At 42.3% G+C, this 24605-nt stretch overlaps 1 protein-coding gene across 1 annotated transcript; it reads right to left on the bottom strand.

Annotated features, from left to right (window-relative positions):
• Positions 1-21391: 21391 nt before the first annotated feature.
• Positions 21392-24369, bottom strand: LOC106027943 (PRAME family member 20-like). Its single transcript, XM_013153775.2, has 3 exons — positions 24041-24369; positions 23088-23666; positions 21392-22004 (listed from the first exon to the last, which is right to left on the bottom strand). The coding sequence occupies exons 1-3, from the start codon at positions 24367-24369 to the stop codon at positions 21617-21619; spliced, it is 1296 nt and encodes a 431-aa protein (XP_013009229.1). The 3' UTR covers positions 21392-21616.
• Between the last annotated feature and the right edge of the window lie 236 nt (positions 24370-24605).

Below are 24605 nucleotides of genomic sequence, written 5' to 3'. Positions count from 1 at the left end.
TATCTTTTTAATTAAGGGAAAGCTTCATTAAAAAATAGCGGGGTATATTATAGTAACATTTGTTTTCCTATTAACTTGACTTGAACCCCTGTATTGCTCTCCCCATCTTGTTCTGACTGATTGTACTCTATTCTGTTTTGTTTGATAGTATCAACTTCGAGGGTATAGGCAACCACTTTGAAGACAATAAGTTTTGGTATGATGCTCAATATGATTTGATTATTATTGTCTTTGGAAGTCATGTAAGTTCTCCAATGTAGGTTTTACTGGTCTTGTTCTGTACTGTTTTGTTCAATTGTATTATACCTGATGATATAGGCAAATGTTTTTAAGATAGGAAGAGGCATAATGGTAACTATTGTTGATCACCTGGTATTCTGGTTTTGTATCATGTACTGAGTCCATCCTTCTGTTCTAACTGACTCCGTTTTGCTTTTTCACATTTGTATTTTTTTCTCTTTAAAAAAAGTTGTAAGAACTGTGGGAGTAATAAAACCCAAAAAGGGTAATTGTTATTATAAAAAAAGAGAGGAAAAGAAAGGGATCTAAAGGATATAACTGCATGTATATTTAAGTGTGTAGGATAGAAAACTACATTACTGAGTATTTGTTGGATCACTGAACAGAACTGTCTGCAGTCTCACTGTATGAATGTCCACTTTGTAGGCTTTAATTTTGTAATTTGGACAACTATTTCTAAGATGACAATATGTAATGTATTAACTAGTGATTTCTTACTGTATATTTTTTTTCTTGAAATTCTGTACTTTGTACCTTTTACTGCTTTGTTTCATTTCATTTTGTTTTTTCTCTTTAAATAAAAAAAAAAAGGATCAGACTGAACCCTACCTCAAAAAAGACCAAATATAATTTTTGGCATCATTTTGTTTTGAAATTCAGTATATTTTTGTTGCTTTTAAAAATTATTATTATTCTCTTAAAAACAATAATAAAAAATTAGCATGAAGTTTGAAGTCAGCCTAGGCATTGGGAGACCCGCTTTCAAAACAAATAGAAATATCTGCGTTGTCAGGACAGGTAGGATATGTCATGCATCACATCTGCCTTGAGTATTTATATTCAAAGAAAAAACTGGTTTATGCTCTCTTCCATTTCCTGTGATGGGCTCAAATCTAGAGTCCATCCCATGTAGTCAAGGGCTCTGCCATGAACAGAATGTAACAGATCAAGAAGATTATATATCCGGATTAAGTTGTATTCATTCAGTGATCCAGGGATGATTCATCATACATGAATCCATAATAGTGGTATGGATTAAGAGAGCTAAGGACAAAAATCAGGTGATCATCTCAATGGATGCAGAAAAGGCTTTTGGCACAGTTCAGCACCCATTTACAATACAAACACTACAGAAAATTGGAATAGATGGCCTTTATCATAATCTGACAGAAATCACTTATGACCAACCAACAGCCGAAATCATACTAAAGGGACAAATATAAAAAACTATCTCTCTGAAATAAGGAACAAGATATGGATGCCCACTGTCTCCACCCTTATTCATCATAGCCTAGGAAACAGCTGGACAAATGAAAGAAATAAAAGCAGTAAAGTTTGGAAAGGAAGAAGTTGAACTGTCATAATTTATACAGATGATATGATACTCAACCTAGAAAACCCCTCAAATACCACCAACGTGTTGCTAGATTTAATAAATACATTCAATAGTGTAGCTGAAAAGCCAGTCATGGTGGTGCCCTCCTGTAATCCTAGCACTCAGGAGGTTGAGACAGGAGGATCATTGCATGTTGAGAGCAGCCTGGGCTACAAAGTGAGCCCAAGGCCAACCTGAACTGCATCGTGAGACCCTGTCTCATAAACATGAAAAAAAAATAATGCAAATGGACACAATGTCAAAATACAAAAATCAATAGCTGTTCTTCCTGTACATGAATAGCAAAATCTCTAAGAGAGAAATTGGAAACAATGTCTTTCATAATAGTATCCAAAACATACCTAAAAATCAATCTAACAAAGCATGTAAAACACCTTTATATTGAAAATTACAGTACTCTGAAACGAAAATTGAAGAGAATGTTAGAAAATGGAGAGCTATTAAGTGATCGTGGATAGGAAGAATCTATAGTGAAAATGGCCATATTTCTAAAACTGTTCTACAGATGCAGTGCAATCCCAATCAAAATTTCAATAGCATTTTCACAGAATTAGAGAAATCTATCCTAAAACTCATCTGGAACCAGAAGAGACCTAGAATAACAAAAACAATCTTGGGCAACAAAGATAACACAGGTGGTATCAGAATCCCTGAATTGAAATTATACTATAAAACTTCTGTGATAAAAACAATGTGGTACTGTCAAAAAATATAGACCCAAAGCTCAGTGGAACAGATTAGAAGATACAGAAACAATTCCAGACACACTAAGCAACCTTCTCATTGATAAAGGTGCCAAGCAGTCACTGGAAGAAAGAGAGCCTCTTTAATAAATGATGCTGGGAAAACTGGCTCTACACATGGCACAGATTAAAACTGGACCCATAGTTTCCAACATGCACTAAGCTAAGATCAGAATGGATGAAATATCTTAATATTAAAACAAAAGCATTCAATCAGCTGGAAGGTAGAGGTAAGTAAACTCTTGAAGACATGGTTGTAGGCAAAGACTTATGAACAAAATCCTGATTGCATAGGAGCTGTCACAAAGACTCAACAACTCTCCAGTGAATCTAGGGAAGGTTTGTCTCCCCTTTTATCACCCACCCCATCCCACCCTAGCATGGGCTTGTCCTGCAGGTCCACACAACAGAAATAAATGACCTCTGCCTCGACACCCAGCTTTCCACATTTCACTCTGCTATACCCCAGTCCTTACACACCCTTTCCAAGTGGCTTCATTGTCCCCCACACTCACTGGGCAATGAGGACTCTGAGGTTTTGACTTTAGAGATACATGTGGAGGGGGAAGAGTGGAGGAGCAAGGGCTGAGGGTAGAACATACAAGAGGAAAGCAGGGGATGGACCCGAAAAGGACTGAGGCCCCAAGGGAGGGTGAGGCTGGGGAGAATTGGAGGGAGGTGGACCATAAGGACTTCCTCTCCTCCCCATCTTCTCTCTTGGTGCTGTCCTCTGGGAGCTTGTGCGGGCAGATGCCTTAACCTCCCTCAGTTCCCTCACCAGCAAGAAGAGGATGAGTTAGCACCTTGCTCAGTAGGTCAGGACTGACTTAGGCAAACTCTGGTGTTGCCCCTTGGAATTGTTGATGTCAGCCTCCTGTGGTGGCCACACCCATAACCCCAGCATTCTGGAGGCAAAGAGAGTGGATTCCTTGGAATTTAAGACCAGAGTGGATATAAAGTGAGTTTAAAATTAGCCCAGTATAGCTGGACATGGTGGCTCAAGCCTGTAATCCCTGCACCTAGGAGGCTGAGACAGGAGGATAGTTGTGAGTTCGAGACCAGCCTAGTCTATAAAGTGAGCTCAATGTCAGTCTAAACTGCATAAAAACTCTGTCTCAATATATAAAAAAAATCATCCCAGCATGAGCTACAAATACAAAACAAACCAAAGCATAACATTTAAGTTTTCTGGTATCTTACCTGAGAACCTGTTATGCTTCTGACCCTGAAATCTCACTCTAGCCCCCAAAGTTCCTATTGCCATCATCAACTCGCGTTTCTCATAATCTCACAGATACAACTGAAAAGATAATCTGTTCAATAGTGTTATACTAAGATGCTAAAAATTAAAATAATTGATTAAAAGATAATTAACAAAAATAGTTACTTAAAAAGATAGTTATTAGTAATATTGTCATTCTGTACTGAGCTCATTACCCTAGTAACCAAGCACCAACCACATAGTTATAAATTAACTGACCAAGTCATTCTGCTGTTCTGTAATGCGTCATCCCCCATACCTTAGTGACCTGTGGTGCAATGTCAACCTTTGTTCCCCTTGTAAGAGACAAATGATGCTGTGTCAACCATTGATCCTTTTATGAGAGACAAATGTTCCTGGAACTGGCAGACCAAGGGCTATGAAGTGGCTAACCACCCACTGTGAAATGCCTCTTACCTCAAGCAAAGGGGAACAAAGGCCCACCTTATTTCTTTTTCTCATCACTATGTACTTAATGATCAATGAGCTAATCATAAATGAACTATAAAAATCAGTCAAAACTCTAACTCAGTTGCACAGCTTTGCAAATTCCATGTGCGCTGTGTCGCTGGGCCAGCTAAAATAAAAGCGCTTCTTTTAAAAAAGATGTCTTGCCCCACTTGTCATCTTTGGGTCTTGCCCCATTTTCCATTATGGGGCCCTGTTTTTTGAGTAGAGTATAACATTTGGGGGCTCTCTGGGATTACATGGGGACCCCTCCCCAAATTTTTTCACCAATCAATTGGCTTGAAACATCTGTAAGTATTTGGATCTTTTGTTCTTTGTAATTTGAGTGCGCACCTTTGAAGGTGCAGAGGAGCTTGGCTGGCTCCTTCTGCACCGGAGTGGAACGCCCTCCAGGACAGGGCTTCTAGCCCATTTGTGATTTGGGATTTTTTTTATCCATTTGGTTTTGTGCTTGGTATATTTTTACAGTGGAGCCATTTGTTCATTTGAATCTGTTACCTCAGTACTAACATTTAGATTTCTTTTTTCTCTTAAACTACTGCTACAGGTCCCATGCGGCTTATTGGACTTAAGGGTCATAATGAAAATTTATTTCCCTTTAGGTCACTGAACCATGGACAGACAATCCTTTGTTTGTGTCTTTAATGTTGGTCTTGTCTTCTGTGGCACCTTGTTTAATGTTTTAGTCCTCAACTGATTATGTACAACCTTGGTGTGCCTTTAAAAGTGCTTTTCTGGTTAAAATGTAAATATATAACAATACATATATATGTTTATGGTTTTTAAAATCATATTGGCTTTACCAAATAAAGCCAGGTCATACTGTTATTAAGCCAGTTTACAAAGTTACAGTTTTAAAAGTGTAACATTTTAAGGTGGTAAAAAGACTTAAAATGATGTAATATACTTTAGACTACTAAGAAAGTCACTTCGAGGATTTTGTTAAAAGTTTTAATGTTGTCTAAAAAGCTAGAAAAAAGGTAATTGATGGGTAATAAACAGAAACAAAAAAGCAGAAAAACAAATGAGTTCGGAATTTGACAGTATTGGATCAGTAAACTTTTACTATAAAATGTTCCCATTAAAATAAGATTATATTCTAAAAAGGGGAGGACAAACTGGAGCCCTTTGTCATCCAAAGTTTATATAATGGTAAAAAGTCAGTGTTGACCATATATAAAATATATTTGCCTATGAAAATAAAAATTAAAAAGGACTGTAATTCTCAGTCCCATCTGGACTAGAAGCCATCAGTGTTCAGAATTGCTGGACTCCTCTTCCTCACTCGCCTTTTTTCTAAGGACCTCAGGGCCTTATTTCTTTTTTGGAATTTGTCTTCTCCATTCATCACCCCACTTGGGATGACTGCCAGCAGATTTTACAGGTTTTGTTTACAGTAAAAGAGAGAGAGAGAGAGAGAGAGAGAGAGAGAGAGAGAGAGAGAAACCATCCATATTGTGGGATAAAAAACAGTGTGCATTCCAAATAAAAACCTGTCCTCTGATCCCGAATGCCAGAACTGTGTTTTCCCTTTGTCCCACCCCGATCGGACAACCAGAGGTAAGAAGGCTCTTGTTCAATATCACCAGTTGTTCTCAGAAGCCTTTAAGGGCTGCCAGAAAACTCACCAATTTGTCCAAGGTAGCAGAGGTGAGACAATTGGATTATGAGTCTCCCTCGGGGTTTCTGGAGAGATTGTTAGATGCCTATTACATGTGTACACTGGTAGATCTGGTAGCACCTAAAAAGGCAAGGGACATTAATAATACCTTTGTAACTGTTGGCACCTTATATTAAAATTGCAAGGGCTTGAGAGATTTAAAAAAATGCCCCTCAGTTAGTTATTAGAGTTTGCTTAGAACTGACTCTTTCCTCCCAGCTGGTGCAGGCCATTCCACAGATTCCAGTTCCTGTGACTAAAAAGCAAATATGAGAATTTCTAGGAGCAATAGGATATTTCCTGCTTTAGATTACAGACTCATGAGACCAGGCTTTTCAGCAATTGAAATCAGCCTTAACAAAAGCTCCAGTTCTGACTCTGTCAAAGTTGCAAAAACCTCTTTCCCTCTATGTTGATAAAAAACAAGGGATAACAAAAGGAATACTGACCCAGAGTTTAGGACCATGGCAAAGGCCTATTGCCTATCTTTCCAAGAGAGTTGATAATGTGGCAGCCCAATGGCTGCCTTGCCTGCAGATGATTGCCTCGGTGGCCCTCCTGGTGAAAATGGCCCAAAAAGTGACATTTGGACAAAAACTTTTAACTGTCACCTCTCATTCACTGGAGACTCTCATCAAAGCTTCAACAAATGGATGGCTGCCTATCAGGCAGTACTTCTGGATCTGACTACCATCAGTTTCAAGGGGACAGTGACTTTAAACCCAGATACTCAGCTGCCTGATGATGACCTCTCCTTGCCCCTCTGATCATTTCATGGGGCTTCGACCAGACTTGACAGATGAGCCACTGTCCGGAGTTCCATCACATTTCTCTGATGGAAACAGTCACATCTATCAAGGTAAGCAGATTGTGGGAGCCGCTGTCACAGACTCTCAGATTCTACGAGAACAAACCTTAGAACCAAAAACATCAGCCCAATGGGCTGAACTCATTGCCCTCACTGAGGCCCTCAACTTGTCAGACTGATAGCAGATATGCATTTGCTACTGCCCATGTTCATGGGGCCATTTATCAGAAATGAGGTTCATTGACTTAAGGGGGCCAAAAGATAAAAATGCTCCCCAAGTTTTGGATTTGTTAGCTGCCATTTGGATGCCAAGGAATATGGCTATTAAATAATCTAACAGATGCAGCTACCCAAAAAGCAGCCACAAAATCAGTGGGGATTGAGACAATCTCAGCATTGCTACTGATTCTACCCACTCTGTCAGAGCCCTTTTGCACTCAAAAAGACTTACATTTGGCAGCTCAACTCCAAGCAAAGTCTGATATCCCTGGGGGCTGGTACCAACTGCCTGGTAATCGAGTCCTCCTCCGCGAGGCCTTGAGATGAAAGCTCATCCAACAAGCTCATCAGTTCACTCACATGGGAGGATCAAAACTCGCTGCTCTTTTTGAGATCATTTATTTATCCCTCAGTTATCGAAGCTTACTCAGTCTGTGAACCTTAGAGGCCCTCAGTGCCAACTGGTAAACCCTAAGCAACCACAACAAAAGGAAACCACGTGGTATCATGGGACTATGTCTGAAAAACATTGAGAAAAAGAGTTCACAAAAATAAAAAAGCCTGGACTTTAAGGGAATGAGTAGTGGTGGATAGCTTTTCCTACTAAGTCTTGAGTCAGCCCTGATAGCAGTTTTCCCAATTTGGCTTCCCTTTATCCATGGGGTCTGACAATGGCCTGGCTTTTATAGCCCAGATAACTCAAAAACTAGCCCAAGCTTTGCAGATTGATTGAAAACTCCATTATGCTTACCGGCCTTAAAGTTCAGGACAAGTAAAAAGGATAAACCAGACTTTAAAAATGGTAATAACTAGGGGCTGGGGATTTAGCTCAGCGGCATAAGCGCCTGCCTTGCAAGCAGGCAGTTGTGAGTTCAATCCCCGGTACCGATAAAAAAGGAAAAAGGAAAAAGACAAAAAAAAAAAAAAAAAAAAAAAAAAGGTAATAACTAAGATGGCATTAAAAACTGGTGAGAACTGGGTGAGTCTCCTTCCTTTTGCCCTCTTGCATGCACAATGTACCCCCTATGTTACAGTTGTTTCCCCTTTAAATTCTATGTAGAAGACCTCCTCCTCTTATTCCTAAGATTTCTGAGAAAAAAAAAATTAGCTGATCTGGCTAATCAAGATCTTGTTAAGTTCCTCCAGGCCCTTCAGCCAGCTCTGACTGCCATCCACCAGTTATTCCACGAACAACAACCTCTGCCTGCAGCCCATCCTGAGGATGAATGTCCTGCAATGAAACCTAGGACACTACTCATCAAGAGACATCACCATGAGTCTCTCAATCCATGGTGAGAAGACCCTTACACCGTGGTCCTCAGCACTCTGACTGCTGTCAAAGTCACAAAAAAGCCTGCCTCAATTCATCATTGCCACCTCAAGCCAGTTCTGGCCTCTGACAGCAATCAACCTACAGATAACTGGATTGTTTTTCCCTCCAAAGATTCTTTCAAGCTTAAGATTGCCAAATGTATCTGATAATCTTGTTCTTAAGTGTTATTCCTTATGGAGACCCCAAGGAGATACCTTGTAACCCATTGTTTAAAACTTAAAATTACTGACTATTTCACTGGTAAATTATTGGTAGCTAATGCTACTGTCTATGAGATAATTAAGATAGATTTATGTTCCCTATTAGATAACATCCCAGCAAAAATTAGACAAAAAATGTTGTTGGGTTTGCATGTCATGCTGTCTGATTGGTTGCTAATGGAGACTTACAGGGACCTATGCATTCAAAAAAAATTTACAGTCCACTGGCTGGTATCTTTGTCCTCAAAAGCAACCGCCAGCCTCTGATCATAGGTGTTCACAGTCCATAGAGACGAAATATTTTTGTAGACATTGGGGTTGTAAATTTGTATCTCCTTGACAGAAAAATAAAGGGGGTCATTACCTTTTTCCTTACTCTGGAGACCCCATCTTCTGTTCTCCTCCACTAGACTTCGTGCTCCTGAGACCTTTTTGCCTTCTGCGATTTCTGTGTCGTCTCTAGCCCCTTCTTGCCTCTGGACATTGCTTATGGCAAATGAACTTTTAAATTCCTGTACAGACGCACCTTTTGTTGGTGGGATGCTAAGCCCCTGATCACACTGGACAATGTAGAGGGTGCTCCAGGAACCTGTGTTTACTCTTCCTCCTACTCCTTGCACACTTCCTCTTATGCTGAACTCTGTAATCCTACCTCTTCAGCTTTGATTTATATTTTTTCCTATCCTGCTAATCAATACCTTGTTGTTCCCAATGGAGCCTGATCTGCCTGTACTTCTAATATAACTCCTTGTTCCATGCATCACCTGTTCACCCAGTGCCCTGAGCTTTTCATATTAGTCCATATCTTTTCCCAAGTGTATTGGTACTCTAGAGATAATGGTAGGAGTCACTTGTTCCCTAGCTTTGACTTAAAGAGTCCAGTAAGAACAACAACAACAAAAAAATCCTGTATTACCTGTATTACTAAAAATTGAGATAACAAGATTTAAGAGTGTCCAGCCTAATAGTCAAAAGACCAAAATTGTAGACACTTACGTGCACTCATTGACCAAGATTTAGCAGCCCTTAGTGACTCTGTCTCCAAATTAAATGATTCTTTAAGTTCACTGACTGAGATGGTTTTACAAAACCAGCGGGGTCTAGATCTCCTCTTCCTAAAGGAAGGAGGCCTTTGTCTGCCATTAAAAACAAAATTGTTGTTTGTATGCCAATCATTATGGGGTTATCAGACAAAGTATAGCCAGCCTTAAAAGGCAGCTACAAAAATGAGAACAAGCCAGACAAGCTAAACAGAATTGGTTTAAATGATGTTTTTCTCTATCTCCCTGGTTGATAACATTAATCATAGCAGCCTCCAGACCTCTGTTAATCTTACTTACTTGTTTAACAGTTGGACCTTTCATTATAAACAGATTAGTAAATAATGTTAAAGATCAGGTTTAAACAATAAAACTCATGGTTTTAAGGACACAAATTTATGAACAAATACCACTGCTTGAAAATTCCATGAGCCAATGATTTGGTTCACTGACAAAAATCAGTGGGGAATGTACTAAGATGCTAAAAATTAAAATAATTGATCAAAAGATAGTTACTTAAAAAAGATAGTTATTAAGAACATTGTCATTCTGTACTGAGCTCATTACCCTAGTAACCAAGCACGAAACACATAGTTATAAATTAACTGACCATGTCGTTCTGCTGTTCTGTAATGCGTCATCCCCCCCACTTTACTGACCTGTTTGCTATGTCAACTTTTTTTCCCCTTGTAAGAAACAAATGATGATGTGTCAACCATTGATCCCTTTATGAGAGACAAATGTTCCTGGAACTGGCAGACCAAGGGCTATGAGTTGGCTAACCACCCACTGTGAAATGCCTCTTACCTCAAGCAAAGGGGAACAAAGGCCCACCTTATTTCTTTTTCTCATCACTATGTACTTAATGATCAATGAGCTAATCATAAATGAACTATAAAAATCAGTCAAAACTCTAACTCAGTTGCACAGCTTTGCAAATTCCATGTGCGCTGTGTCACTGGGCCAGCTAAAATAAAAGCACTTATTTTAAAAAGACATCTTGCCCCACTTGTCATCTTGGGGTCTTGCCCTGTTTTTCACCATGGGGCCTTGTTTTTTGAGTAGAGTACAACACCCAGCACTTGGGGTGCTGAGGCAGGTGAACCAATACAAATTTGAGGTCAGCATGAACTATATAGTTAGAAACTGTCCAAAAAACCAAAACAGAAACCCAGTGTGGAGGCCCAAACCTATAACCCCACCTCTTAGGAGGCTGAGGCAGAGGATCATTCCAAGTTCAAGACTTGCATGGTTTATGAAGTGAGCTCAGGACTAGTCTGAACTGCATAGTGAGACCCTGTCTCAAAAAGACAGAAACAACAACAGTAACAACAATAAAAAACATGATGTGAGATATATCTCAAAATCAGGTGTAGTTATGTATGCCTATAATCATAGCACTTTGGAGTTTGAGGCAGAAGGACAGTCATGAATTTGAGGCCAGCTAGGCCTACAGAGTGAGTTCAAGGCCCACCTAATGTACACAGTGAGATCCTGCTTCAAAAGAAAAAACAGAAATTTTATACTGGAAATCAAACTATTTCAGTGGAAAGCAAAACTACATTTTGAGGCAAAATATGATTCATCTAAATGTAGAGAAAATGGACCATTCATGGCTTCTAGGGTTGCAGATCTCCAGGGGAAACTAGCTGAGGCCAGACAGCATGAGTGTCCTCCAGACGGTAGTGACTCACCAGAGGTGGATGAGGCCAGTCAGGGGCTCAGGGATCTTAGGAAAGTGGCCAGCAGATGCCAGTCCCCATGTTCCTGGAAGACTTCTCAAGCTTTTATTGATCATCCAAGTTGGTACAGTGGAACATGTCTGTAAGTCCAGCAAAAGGGGTCAAGACAGCAGGGTCCCTTGTGTTCAAGGGGAGCCAGAAGCTCATAGTAGGACTTCTTCACCATTAAAAAAAATGGTACTAAATAAACATCACCAACTGAGGAGTGTTTTTTTTTTTGTCTATACCAGGGATTGAACTCATTATCATATGCTTACAAGGCAGGCATTTATGCCACTGAGCTAAATCCCCAGCCCCCCTGACCAGTTTTTTGATATCCCTGATCCTTTCTCCCAGTTTAGAGACTACAGTCTTTCTAATCAGAGCATTGATTTCTGAACATCCACACAATTTGTTTTGTTGTTGTTGTTGTTTTTTTTTTTTTTTTTTTTTTTTGATGAGGTCTCACTGTGTAGTTCAGCCTGGCCTTGAACTTAATATTCAGGCCAGGCTAGGCTGGAAGCCATGGTGATTTTCCCTGCTTTAACCTCTAAAGGGCTGGAATTACAGGCCTGTGTTAGTCCTGGTCGATTTCCAGCTTCTACCAGATCAGATGTCAATTTTTGAAAGGCAAGAGTTAAGACCTGTTTAGAAATCCAGTACTCATTCATTGGTGGACTCTGCATCATTGTTGAGTTTCCTTCACACGTGATCATTATAGCTTGGTGTGTGACAGTGCAGGGTATTATCTGTCCTGATAGTGAATAGAAACTAAGCACCCCAAAAGACTGTGGTTAGGGATCTATGGCCAAAATTTACCCAATATTGCAGAGTTAGAACAATTGTGTGAAGTCAGCAATGTCATCCTCAGGATAAGCACAGCAGCAGTCTCCATGTATCAGTGATGCCTTGTATAGTTCAGGGTGGCCACAAATTATCCAAATATTCAGAAATCAAGAGGAGAGGAGAGGAGAGGAGAGGAGAGGAGAGGAGAGGAGAGGAGAGGATGGAATGGGATGGAAGGGGAGGGGAGGGGATGGGAGGAGAGGGGAAGAGAAGAGAGAAGGAAAGACAGAAGAAAAAAGAACAGTGAGAAAATTGGTGGATAGTGTTTATTGCAAAGGCCCAGGCTTTATTCTGCAATGATTGTGGATGAAGAATTAGATGAAAACTCCTTTGAAGGGAATCAGGCTGAATTCGGATTAGCAGTGAGGAGTCCATGCCACTGAAGATCAATGTACTCAGTGAGAACCTGTGAAAGACTCAAATAATCTAAAATACCTGTGGTTCCTTTTAGGGTTACAGAACTTCATGGAGATGAAATTTGGAAATCCATAAAGTACTACAAAGCCCCACCGCACACTTTATAACCTAACACTATTCCTGTGAGTACAGAAGGCATTTGGTATTTGATGCCCCAGAAGTAAGAGGGTTGTTCAGCGGGGGTCAGCTCACTGAACTTGGTTGAGAGGATGAGAGCTAGGAACGTGATCTGGGGCATACAACACCATGCCCATGTCCACGGTTTTCATTTAGCACTTCAAACACCAAGCTAGCAAGCCTAGGAACCAATGAGAGAGAGAAACTTGCACATTCTAGAAGCAAAGAATCGATGGGCTTCCTCAAGTGAGGTTCTCAGAGGATCCCCAGGAAGCTGAAGAGCCATAATATTAGTAGGAAGTGATTGACAGACTTAATATTTGAGGGGATGTGGGAGATTGCAGTCTTTCAGGGAGGGAGGTGCCTGCCTGTAATCTCAGAACTGTGAGAGACTGAGGAAGGAGAGTGCAAAGTTTAAGCCCACTCAGAACTTAATGACTTGGGGAGATGTTATCCAAAATATATAAAGAATTGAATAAAATGCTAAGGGTGATGCTGAGGGTGAAGAACCTGGGTATAATCCCCTGTAATTAAAAAAATGCAGAAATTTAAACTTAAAATTTTATACAAAACCCTAGCTTCAATTGGATCCAAGGTGGCAGGATAGGCCATAATTTGTTTTTGTTGACCTTTCAGCTTTTATTTTCTTCTTTCTTTCTTCTGTATTTTTCTCTTATTTTTTTGACAGGGTCTTGGTGTGTAGTTCAGGTTGGCCTTAAACTTACTCTGTAGTCAAGGTTATTGGCCATCCATTTTGAGTGAGTTAGATTTCAGAAGTTAAAAATGCAACACTCCCCAGCCAGGTGCACTGGTGCAACCTTTGTTTTTAAAAGAACAATCTCTTTTTTTAAACATGATTTTTCTACTTTTATCACACTATCCAGAAGAAATGGAAATGGGTCTACTATTGAGAAAGGGTAGTGGTTGAGGATAGAAAAGGCTGGAGTGTGGTTACGAGGGAGGAGAAAAGAAAATAAACAAGTAGGGTTGTGGGAGGGAAGTGGGGGAGAAGGGGGAGGGGGGGCTAGGAAGCTGTGTACAGAGGATAAGCCCAGCACCTCCTCCATGAAATGCATGGTACAAACCATAGATCATTACAGTAGCCAAAGAAGACAAGAGGGACAAGATTCTGGGTTAGGGCCAAATGTGGGGAACACAGAGAAAAGAGATCAGGGATAAAATGTCACTTACTTAGAATTTTAATGCAGTTGAAACGTGAAGCCAGCTGGCTGCATGTATGTAGGGTGATAACAATGAGCAGTGTCTGTCCACACAAGAAAGAGAAGGGTGCAGTCGGGGAAGGCTCAACTCCAAACACAAGAAGAGCTGAGAGGACCATGCTGGAGAGGGGACAGCAATCAGGGAAGCAGGGCCTAGTGGGTTGCCTGGGACTCTGTCCTTTTGAGGGATGTTTATAGTGTGAAATCATGAGGTGAGGCAAGTCTAAAGAGGGGCATGATGTGGCACAGAGCTATGGTCAACCAATAATTTTAATTGTTCAGGTAAAATTAAACAAATTAGGAACAAATGGAGAAGCAAGTCACATAGCAAGTGAGCATTCTTATGGCAATGAAGGATGACCCACAAGTATATAACCAACTTCAAATACTTTTTTTTGCTACATTTCCCCCATTCATGACCTTAGAACACTGAACTTCTTTCGTAGTGGTTTTCCCCAACTCATGAGTAGTCTCTGTGCCAGGTTCTCTCTGTCTCTCTCTGTCTCTGTCTGTCTCTTTCTCTTTGGAGATGACTTACAGTGCGCAAAAATCACTTCCCTTTAAATTCCTTTTTCTATAAATTAGATAAATCATTTCCTTTCAACTCTACCCTCATAAAGCAATCAGTTTAAAAGTAGTCCCTTTGCTTTGCTTACATATATGAACCCCAAAGAAGAGATCTTTCAACCCTGAAAGGAAAATCAGATTTGAGCACAGTCTAGGGATTTTAGTGAGGTGTTCTCTATACATACAAAATAAAACTTTGAAGGTTTAGCTCAGTGGTGAAAGCACTTGTCCAGCATGTGTAGGACCTAGGTTATTTTCCCAGTAAAGCTAGTCCCCCAAAAAACAATCTAAACAGAAAATCAGTGCTATTTTTACTTGCAAATAATAAGGCCCCATCAAGATCATCGATGTCTAAATTCATGATCTGAGGACTTTCTTCCCCCTCAACTTTAATCCTAATTCATGACACAAAAGCCTTGACCTGAATCTTAAAGATCAACCTTTCTTGGGGGTGCCCTGTCTGCCAGGTTTTACATTTATGAAAGTTTAGAAAAGCAACACACTTTGCAGAGTTCCAAGAAGCAATATACGAAAAGCAGTGCACATGACGGCATGAGAGCAAACTCTTTTGAAAGGACACAAAAACACAAAGCTCAGTGGCCACAGTCCTTTTGTATCCCTTGTTCCTCAGGGAGAAGTTAGGTATAGATGGAAATACTGACCAAGGTCAGGAAAGAAGGACTGGATGTGGTCCTTTCAGATGGGATCCATGTGCAGAGTTTTGGGAAATTTCGTGTCCATGCATCCTGGAACATAGTAATTAACAGGTCAGCTAACTTCTCCAGCCAGTTTGCCACTGTCTGGCATTTTTCTCCTTCACGTAGAAACTGTATACTCAGACCTTACTACTTTGTATTTTGTAACAGTCTCATAAATTCCTAAGCTGCCCAGACTGTGCTTCAACTTTCTGTCCTTTTTCCTCAGCCTTGCAGATTTGCACAGGGATGATGGCTTAGTTAGAAAGGACTGAGGGGTCTTTCCTAGAACTGTAATTTTTTTCCTTTTCATTTTGGAAAAGGTCTGGAGATGTAGCTCAGTGCAAAGTCCTTGGTCAGTCCCCAATGCAAAACAAAACAAAACAAAACAAATCACACTTTAATTATTTTCTCTCAACAGCATTTCATAGATGCTATTTTTGAAAAATAATGTAAAAAATTGGGATGTATGTACAAATGCATCACATTGACTCTTAGCTACCAAATGGTGATGAGCAAAACCTACCCCTTGGAACTTGGTATCTTTGGATCAGTGGTGGTGAATCCAGCCTTGAACTCCCTGCATCCAACCCATGTTGGCTGCAAAGCTCTGCCTTTTATGTTATGCTGAATTCCAGGATGGCCACATGTAAAAGGTGAGTATCATTTATACCCCATGTCCTGCTCCTTGTTACTAGTAATAGGGAGGAAAATTGAAAGATGGAGAGTGCTGAACCCTGCTAGGAAGGATATAAACAAGGAAAAGATGTTTGTGTTCAGCTTTTCCTGTATGCAGTGCCATAGGCCAAGTCGTAAAAGTGCCTCATCTTGATGAAGTCTGCCAGGCTGCCATCCCCTGGCTGAGCATAGTTGTCCTGATTTGACAAAAAATCTGATGTCTTGGCTCAGGGCCTCTGATCAAGACAGCTCCTGCATCATCAGCAGGAAGCTGACATTTGTTACCTCTTACTCAGGACCATTTGGCACAGGGAAGGTCATGCATTTACCCGCTGGTCCTTGTTCATCTTCAGTCTCTGAGCACATGCTTATCTCAACCCATGCCATTTTGTTTTTTCTAGTAGGGAAAGATGAGAGATATTGTGGGAAGTTCTCTCCCTGTGATGGCCTAGCTGCCAAAAAGACAGCTATTGAATTTCCTTCTCCCTTCAGTTGGCCCTAAGCAAGGCAAATAAGGCCAGATGAAATACTGATATGTAATCTTTAAGACCAGCCTGCTTCCTTTAACCCTCCTGCTTCCTCACCTAGTACTCTCTGTAAAAGATCTAGTCAACTCCAGGGATGTCAGCTGAGTACCAGCCTCGAAGCAAGAAGAAGCTATGACTCCCAGGGCACAAAAGTTTACATATCAGAAACTGAAGCAACATCCTCCTGAAACCTTTCAAATGCTACCTTAATTCAGTTATGCAGGCTGGTTCTTCGGCATGTCATTCTCTTTGCATTTGCAGGTGAGTGGGCAAAGTCCTAGGAATCTCACCATCCATGAGACTAAGGCTCAAAATTGAGAGTATGAAGCCAGCCTTTTTCCATTTCAAGCTCAAGGCCAGCCTGAATTTTATAGCAAAAGGTTCTTTCAAGTAAACAAAACAAAATAAAACAAAAAAAGACACTCAAGAGATATTGAAGCTGGGTGTAGTGGTGTATGCTTGTAGACTCAGTGCTTGTGATTCTGAAGCAGGGGGATTGCCATGGGTTAGAGGCAAGGGTAGGCTTCATTGTGAGACCTTGTCTCAAAAAAGAATAAAGAAAGAAAAAAAGGAAAAAGGAAAGAGAGAAAGAAAGAGATAGAGTGAAAGCAAAAGAAAGGAAGAAATATGGAAATAAAGAAAGAAAAGAAAGAAAGAAAGGAAGAAAGAAAGAAAGACAAAGAAGAAAACTTAAGTATTCAGTGAAACAAAGCAACCTTAGGACACTTGAGTTAAACCCGTTTATGAAGACAGTGAACCATGTAAACAATATGACAAAAATATCCTAGTACTTCATAATAACAAACAAACAAACAGAAATCTCTTAATACTAAATGTGACTGAATAGCTTTTTAAAGTAAAAAAAAAAAAACAAAACAAAAAACTAAATGAGAACCTCAATATAGAGACCTGGATGCGCTGGAGCCTGCGGGATGGATCAGCTTGGTTTCCACCTCACCGTCTTCTTTCCTCAGCCTCCTAGAGCTGTGGTAATAGATTTGAGCCAACACATTCTTCTTCTCTCTGGTATTTTGCCTTTCCTAAGACAAGCAGTTTCAGGCATGCTATTGTATACCTGTAGTTCTAGCACCTGAGAAGCTGAGACAAGACAATTTCTTTTTTTTAATTAAGAAGATTCTTGAAGCCTACCTGAGATTCATAGTAAATTCTATTTTTATCAGTGCTGAGGATTGAATTCATGTCCTCCTAATTGCAAGGTAGGTGCTTATGCCACTGAGCTAAATCCCCAGCCCACATAGTAAATTCTTGTTTCAAAAAACCTGAAAAAAACATAAGCAAGCAAGCAAACAAACAAAACCCAAATAAACAAGTGAACCAAGGAAAAAACACACACACACACACAAAAGGGAAAACACCGCACCATGCCAAGGATGTTGGCATAATGTCTATAATCCCAGGATTTGGGAGGATGAGCAAGAGATTCAGCATGCATTAAGGGTCACCTTAGTGAGGTGAAGGCCAGCCTGAAGTAAGTAGCCGGACTGTGTCTCAAAGACGGGGCAAAACAAAACAGAAAACCTCAGAAAAGACATATCCTCATGGAAAAAGAGGCACCATGAGGCTGGAATTCACCTTCAAGGCTAAAGTCAAAGGCATCAGGCCTCAAATAAATATGAGTTGGGGGAAGAGTATGTGGGATGCTACCTCCATCATGGGCCTCCTGAGGATGACCCAGGACAACCTAAGACCTACAAAGTTGGGAAAAAGCTGTGGGAGAAGGTTTGAATGTTTGCACAGCAAATTTAGAACTAAAAATGGGCAGTTGTATGAAAGAACATGGCAAGTATCCCAGAGGGGCAGTGTGATTTTCTGCATGGAAGAAATTCTGGCTTTATTTGTCCCCAGAAGGGCAAGAGTGTCTTATACAGGATTAGCCCAATTTTAGTTCATGAAAAATAAAACAATGTTTTCATAATTTCATAACAGGATTAAGTAGAGTGATGACAGTGATACACTGTGCATCGCTATCCCCAAACTGTGAGCAGCAGTTTGAGTCATAGTCATCTGAATTCTGTCACTTCCTTGGTGTAACTAGCTTAGTCCCTAGTCCCTGAAGCCTCCTTTTATGCTGCCAAGTGGAAAACTGTAGCCCTGCCCAGGCTAGCACAGGAGACAAGCAGAAAAGTGAAAGCACGCAAGTTCTGACCACGTGGGCTGGGATTGTACCTTGTGGGCCTCAGGCAGATCTGTGTCTTCAGCAAAGACCCTGTTACTATTTTCCATTTCCTAGATTCACTCATCTTGTTTTCCTGTCTCATCTTTTTGAGACAGGGTTTCACTATGTAGTTCAGCCTGGCCTTGGACTCACTTTGTAGATCACACTGGCCTCAAACTTGCAATCCTGACTCAGGCTCCCAAATGCTGAGTCCCAGGTGTTTCAAGCATTCCTGGCCTGGCCTCTCAAATTACACATGATTCGCAAGGAGAGCTGAACAGTCCTGTCCCTTGTGCATCTGATCCTAACAGCTGGCCAGTTAACATTGTACATTTTCTAGATTGGCATATCTTTTATTTTATGTTTACAGTTTTACTCCAGCTTGCTACAGATATAATCAGAACACAACAATCCACAGACACTCTAGTGTCTTGATCACTTTTATTTCACAAATAACTGGCAGACCACATGTCTCCACCCCTATGCCCAAAGTGCCAAGGATTTTGGGGATCTGCAGGGAAAGCTCTGCACCCTCCTCTCCTGAGTAGCTGTTGCAGGTGGCCTCTGAGGAAACAGGCACAGTCCACCTAGAGCTACTGTGGGCAGTCTGCTCTCCAGAGGTGAAGAATGTGTTGATCAACATACTCTGCAGTGCATATCGCGTCCTGTAATACCCATTAGTGAATGAGCAAGTTTTTGAAGATTTCTCATCTGGCCCAGTTAAGGAGCCAATGATGCCAGGTGTCTCACACCCAAGAAGTGGCACACTTCTACTTCCTGAACACAGTTCAGCTCAAACATCTTGAGGGCTTCCAGGAAGGTATCAAAAGGCATCTCATAACCCTCCGTCTTCTTACAGCACAGGTGGACCAAATATCTCTCTGCTGGACCCAATCAAAAGACAGGTTTGGAATCCACTGAGGGTCCTGCTCTTGCTGAAAAGCTCTGTCATTACCTTCACCATATGGTCATCCACTTTCTGGTCCCTGCGTTCATTATCTGGTGTCCAGGTACGAGCCATGGCTCTGAGCCCCACAGTCCAGAAGTCCTGGTGCATGTTCCCCAGATCCAGCGCCTGCAGTTTCCACCTGCTGTGGATGAAAAGGGAGGCAGACCCTGAACTGAGGAAAGACTCAACTTCCAACCTGGGCTTCTCTTCTGCTTTCTGTGTATCAGCAGCTCTTTTAGTTTTCTTGCCTTCCTTTTTGTACCCTTGACATATAGCAAATATCCTGGTTCCACTTCTAGTCCCTGCGGCAGGAGGCAGGTTCAGGCTCCTCCCATGATCTGCATGGCCAGCACACACAGCTTTGCAGTCAGGAGGCCTCTTCCCAGATGGTGCTCAGCCATGGCCATGGTCTCTGTGAGCCTCTTGTCATAGCAGCAGCTGCTGCCCACACCTCTGCCCTCCCATTCTCCATGATCCCTACTGTTCTTCCCCCTGCTCCCTGTGCCCTCCCTCCAGAATACCTGGCCCATGCTCCCCTGGGACATCTCTTTCGGGCAACAAGTGTATCTAGCCCATCCAGCACAACTCTCCATGTCTGTAAGTTCTTCTCATGCTGGAGCTTTACAAATTCAGGTTGTGAGCTCACTAATTTCCTCATTTCCAGCAAGAACCCCAAAGGGAGGCAGGGGAACACCCAGGCATGCACCATCACATTCAGGATCTCATTTGAGTCTCCATGAATGTGTCCATAAATATGTCATGGGAGATCAGGGTGAGAAGGCCCTGAAAAGCAGTGCATGCTGTGGTCTCACTGTTGAGCATGTTCTGCTTGACAGTTCATAGAGTAGCAGTGCACTCATTATGATGGATCTGCAAGAACAAGCATCCTGGGGACATCCAGGAAGAAACATCTGTTGAGATTGAGCTCAGGAGACTCCTTGTGATCCAGTAGGCCAACTCTGGACCAAAGTCTCTGACTTGTCTCTGGTGGATGCCTTCTCTATTTGCACCTAGATCTCGGTGCTTGATAGTCTCAAAGCCACACATTTGCTACTGTGAACTCCAGGATACTCCTCTCCCATCCACTTCCAACCATTAATTCTCTTTACTCCAACCCCTAATGCAGGTGGATATGAAATAACAGCTGTGTGCAGTGTGGGAAAAATATTTTAATCACTACTTCAAGGCCCCCAAATAATATCAGTGGAATTATTATATGGGCACAACATCTTGCCTTCTCTCGTTCTAGGTAGACTTTCCTAAGTGGCAGTATTTTTATGTTACAAAATTGAAGAAACAAGTGTCAAAGGCATGTAACATTATAGAGTATTCATGGCCTTCTGTAACAGGCATGTACATGAGTTCACCTCCAGAAATATCCAAAGGAACTCTACTCGAGAGACTTAGTGTCTGAAGTGCACTTCATTTTGACAGTCTTTTGGATTAACAAGAGAAAAAGAGGCACGGAATAGTGAATGGAAAATATCTGAGAATAATAGCCCACATCTTTCGTCATGGCACTCTTGATGATTAGCACAGAATATTGCAAGTATTACCCCAACCCAGACAAGTTAGAAGGAATTTGTCTGGATACAAAAATATTTTCTAGGTGTCCTTCATTGAGACCCTAAGATGGCTCCCATGTAACATGGGTGTATTGGAAAGACAGAAAAGCAAAGAATCCTGGAGGTAATTCATCACTAGAGAAAGCAATTTAAGAATGGGAGGGAATGAATACTATGGAATATCTCCATTAGCTGCTATGAGTTCTTAAGGCCAGACCTCATTGATCAGAAAGCTCAGGGCTTTTTTTCAGTTACTGAGATTCATGAGCTCTAATTTGGAAACAAGGTAACATGTCATGGAGGAAACCAGATAGTTCACAGGCAGCTCACTTTATTTCTGATCATTCCTTTATATTAACCCATACATTCATCTCAAGCCTTAATTTATATCTAGAAAGTCAAATTCCCATTTCTGATCTTGCCTAACATCCAGGTCTGCACAGGTCACTTCCCTTTTCAAACCAAAAACCAAAGTATTCTGCAAGGTAGCTGCTGATTGTTATGTTATTTGCCCTTTCTCAGTCAGAATGAACTCAAGGCTCTGTGCTCCTGAATCCCAGAAGGAAGAATAGTGTGTGAGGGTCGCACTAGATAGCTACACAAGATGAGCATGGAGCAGTGTGCAGTTTACAGATGTCCCAGTTTGAACAGATGCCACCATGAACAGCACAAACTCAGATCACCCTGGGATGGTTCAATGGCTTCACGGCCCTCCTTAGCACCTCCCACATATGGTTCAGGCTCAGTGGGTGGACATAATTCCAGGGATTTTAAACTTCTTCAGGACGTGAGTACAACTCCAGTGTTAAGTTGCTCAGCCTGGCAGTGTGACACAGCAGGCTCTCCAGGCTGGCTAGAGACATGGAGTTCCTCATGTAGCTGAAGGTAGTTAGCTGGGAGCAGTAACTTAAGGCAGGCAAAAAGTCCAAGAACTCAACTTCCATGATTCCACAGACCTGCAAGTGTAGGGTGATCAGAGTGGCTCCAATGTTTTCCAGGAGAAATCTGAGGGGATCAAGCTTACGAGTCAGGTCCAAACCATACAGAGCCAAGTGTTTCAGGTGTCTGATGCTTGGACAGTGCGGCAGCTGGTTCCAGTCGGAGTCTGAAAGCCAGCAGTAACTTAACTGGAGGGTCTCCAATGGTGACATCAGACACCTACAGAGAGACCAAGCAGTTAGATTCAGCCGTTGGAGGGGAAAAGGACTGGTTCATAGGGAACAACTCCAAGGAAATCCTGGTGTCATTAGAGTCACCCCAATTTAAACTGAGGTCATTTCCCATTACTAGTCTCTGATGTTGCCTTTGCTTTCTCCTAAGCAGAAAACAACAGCTCTTTTCTGTTGAGGGGAGAAGGAGACAGGCAAGAAGGAAAAATCATTGAAGGACTAACCACATCCATTGCGATGGCTAAAAAGGCTGTCAGCTGAGGCTGTGAACTTGTTCCAGCCTTGCACTGTTGTTTGCCATCAGTTTGAGACTCCTGCACTTCACCGCTGGTCATTACCCCACCTGGCATGAGAAGATTCTGATCCTGACTGCCACAAGGATAAGAAAACACTGGGCATTGCTCAGCCTCACTGACTGCAGATGGAGGGGATGGGGAGGCAGCAATGGAGGGAGCACCAAGGCCCTGTCTCCTCCCACAGACACTAGGAGTAGAGACTGGACTGGATCCAAGGCAGGAAGAGGAAATGGGAAGAAGACTAGCATCACACAGAAGAGTGGAGGAGAGGGAAACCAATGTCTGGGATGAGGAAGGCACAGGGGAAAGAAGGGTGACATCCAGCTGAGGTTGTGAAGCTTCTGATGGAGTCAAACAGCAGCCTTTCCCAGTGGAGAACAGGATGGTGGGATCAGTGTCTCTCACACATCTCCTGAGAAAGTGGCTCACACACTGAAGTGTGAAATTTTGTCTTTCCTTGGTGCCATATGCCTTGTCTGCTTCTCAGCACCTCACACGTGATATGCTTTCTCAGGGAGAAAGCACACTCCTGCCCACACTGTATCTGGCCACTGACTTGCAATATCCTAGCATAGTGGCCCTTTGCAGTCCGGATATCCATGTAGAGTGGTTATCTGACATGCTGCTGTAGAAATGAGGAGTGAAAAAAGCAATGTGTTGATTCTAGTGTTTGATCTCTGTCACATATCCCGTGGTTGCACACTGTCCATATCCTCTAATGTGTCTAGAACAGACAAAGACTCTTCTGACTCTGCAGAGAGAGCTTCACATCTTACCTGAGCACCTGGTCCAGGTGGCCTTCCAGGAAGAAGAGAGAGTCCACATAAACCTCCTGCAGACAGTGAAGCTTCATAAACTGAGAAGTGATTTGGGAGTTCATCTGCTCTGTCTTCTCTGGAGAAATGATGTCAGGCATAGAGATGTCAGAGAGCATTAGTGTGTGGAGATTTTGCATCTGGCCTAAGTAAGGGGCAAAATGAGCCAGGGTGGAGAGTTCCCACCGACCCACATCCACATGCTGCACCGAATCAAGGTTGAGGCTTTCCAAGACCTGAGTGATCTTTTGAAAGCACCTGCTTGTGATCCTCAGGCTTGTACATTCCAGCTGCACCAGGCCTTCTCTCTTCTGGACCCACTGGAGGAGGGAGATTAGGAATGGATCCATGCCAAACTCACTGAGCCACAGATGTAAAATCACTTTGAGAGGCTGCTTTTTTGCTACCCTTGGCAGAGTCTTCTCTGTTTTTGTCTTCCTCCTGACTTCTGAGGAGCACGCTTCTAACTGGTTTTCAGCCCAGACTCTCCAGAAGTCCTGGTGCACGTCCCGCATATCCAGCACTTGCAATTTCCGCCTGCTGTGGGGGAACCAGGAAGGACTCTGAGAATTTGGATTGGACCCCAGTTTCTTCCTGTGATTTCTTCATCTCTGAGGTCACTTCCTGTTTTCTCTGTTCTGCAGTTTTCTGGTTCCCCTTTTCCCATCCCTACTCCTGGTGTCTGTGGAAGGAGCTAGAAACTTGTTACTCCTTTCACTGCTGTATCTAGCATTACCTGTCCTGCCCTTCTGGCAGCTCATGCCCAGGTGACTCAGCAATGCCCAAAGCTTCTCTGATCCTCCATCACATTCAGAAGCCTGCATTTCACCCTTAATCCCCTAGTCTCCCTGGCCCTTTCAATCCCTGCCTCAAATCCCGTGGCCCTCGCTGCAGGACACCTTGGTTACACTCACCTGGAACCAAGCTTCTGGCTCAGCAACACATTGAGCCCAGCCAGAACAGCTTGTAACATCCTGTTCTGCACCCAGTCAACATCCACTTGAGTGTTTAACTTCCTTGGTTTCCAGATGCTTATCAGGGCTCCCAGTGGCAGGTAGGGAAAGGGCCAGGACAGCACCATGGCCTTGAGGAGTTCAGCGTGTCCCCTATTGAAGGCCTCCACGAACACTGGTGGGAAGAGCTCCCCTGGCAAATCCTCCATGGCCCATATGGCCAAGGCCTTTTCTGTCAGCAGACTCTGAGTTGCAAGTTTCTGTAGCCTGTGTGGGAACTGGGTGCTCATCCTGGTGAATCTGGTGTGCCAGAGGTGCTGTGGAAACACTGTGGAAAGAGACATCCTTTCAGGCCAGGCTGAGACACCTATTCATACCCATCGGGAAACCAATGTGCTGCCAGAAAGTCCCTGATCTGACAAGGGTAGCAGAGACCTCAGATTGTCCAAATCGGCTTGTGCTCATGGTCCCAAAATACTGCTGCTGCCTCTAAGGGACCAGGAAGACTGTCTGCTAGTGTCCAGAT

The sequence above is a fragment of the Cavia porcellus genome, unplaced genomic scaffold (assembly GCF_034190915.1).
Source record: "Cavia porcellus strain 051 isolate PalLab524CR breed Dunkin Hartley unplaced genomic scaffold, mCavPor4.1 scaffold_25, whole genome shotgun sequence".
In the NCBI taxonomy this organism is placed as follows: domain Eukaryota; kingdom Metazoa; phylum Chordata; class Mammalia; order Rodentia; family Caviidae; genus Cavia; species Cavia porcellus.
Note: the sequence above shows the minus strand (reverse complement) of the source record. Positions and strands in the feature narration are given on the sequence as shown.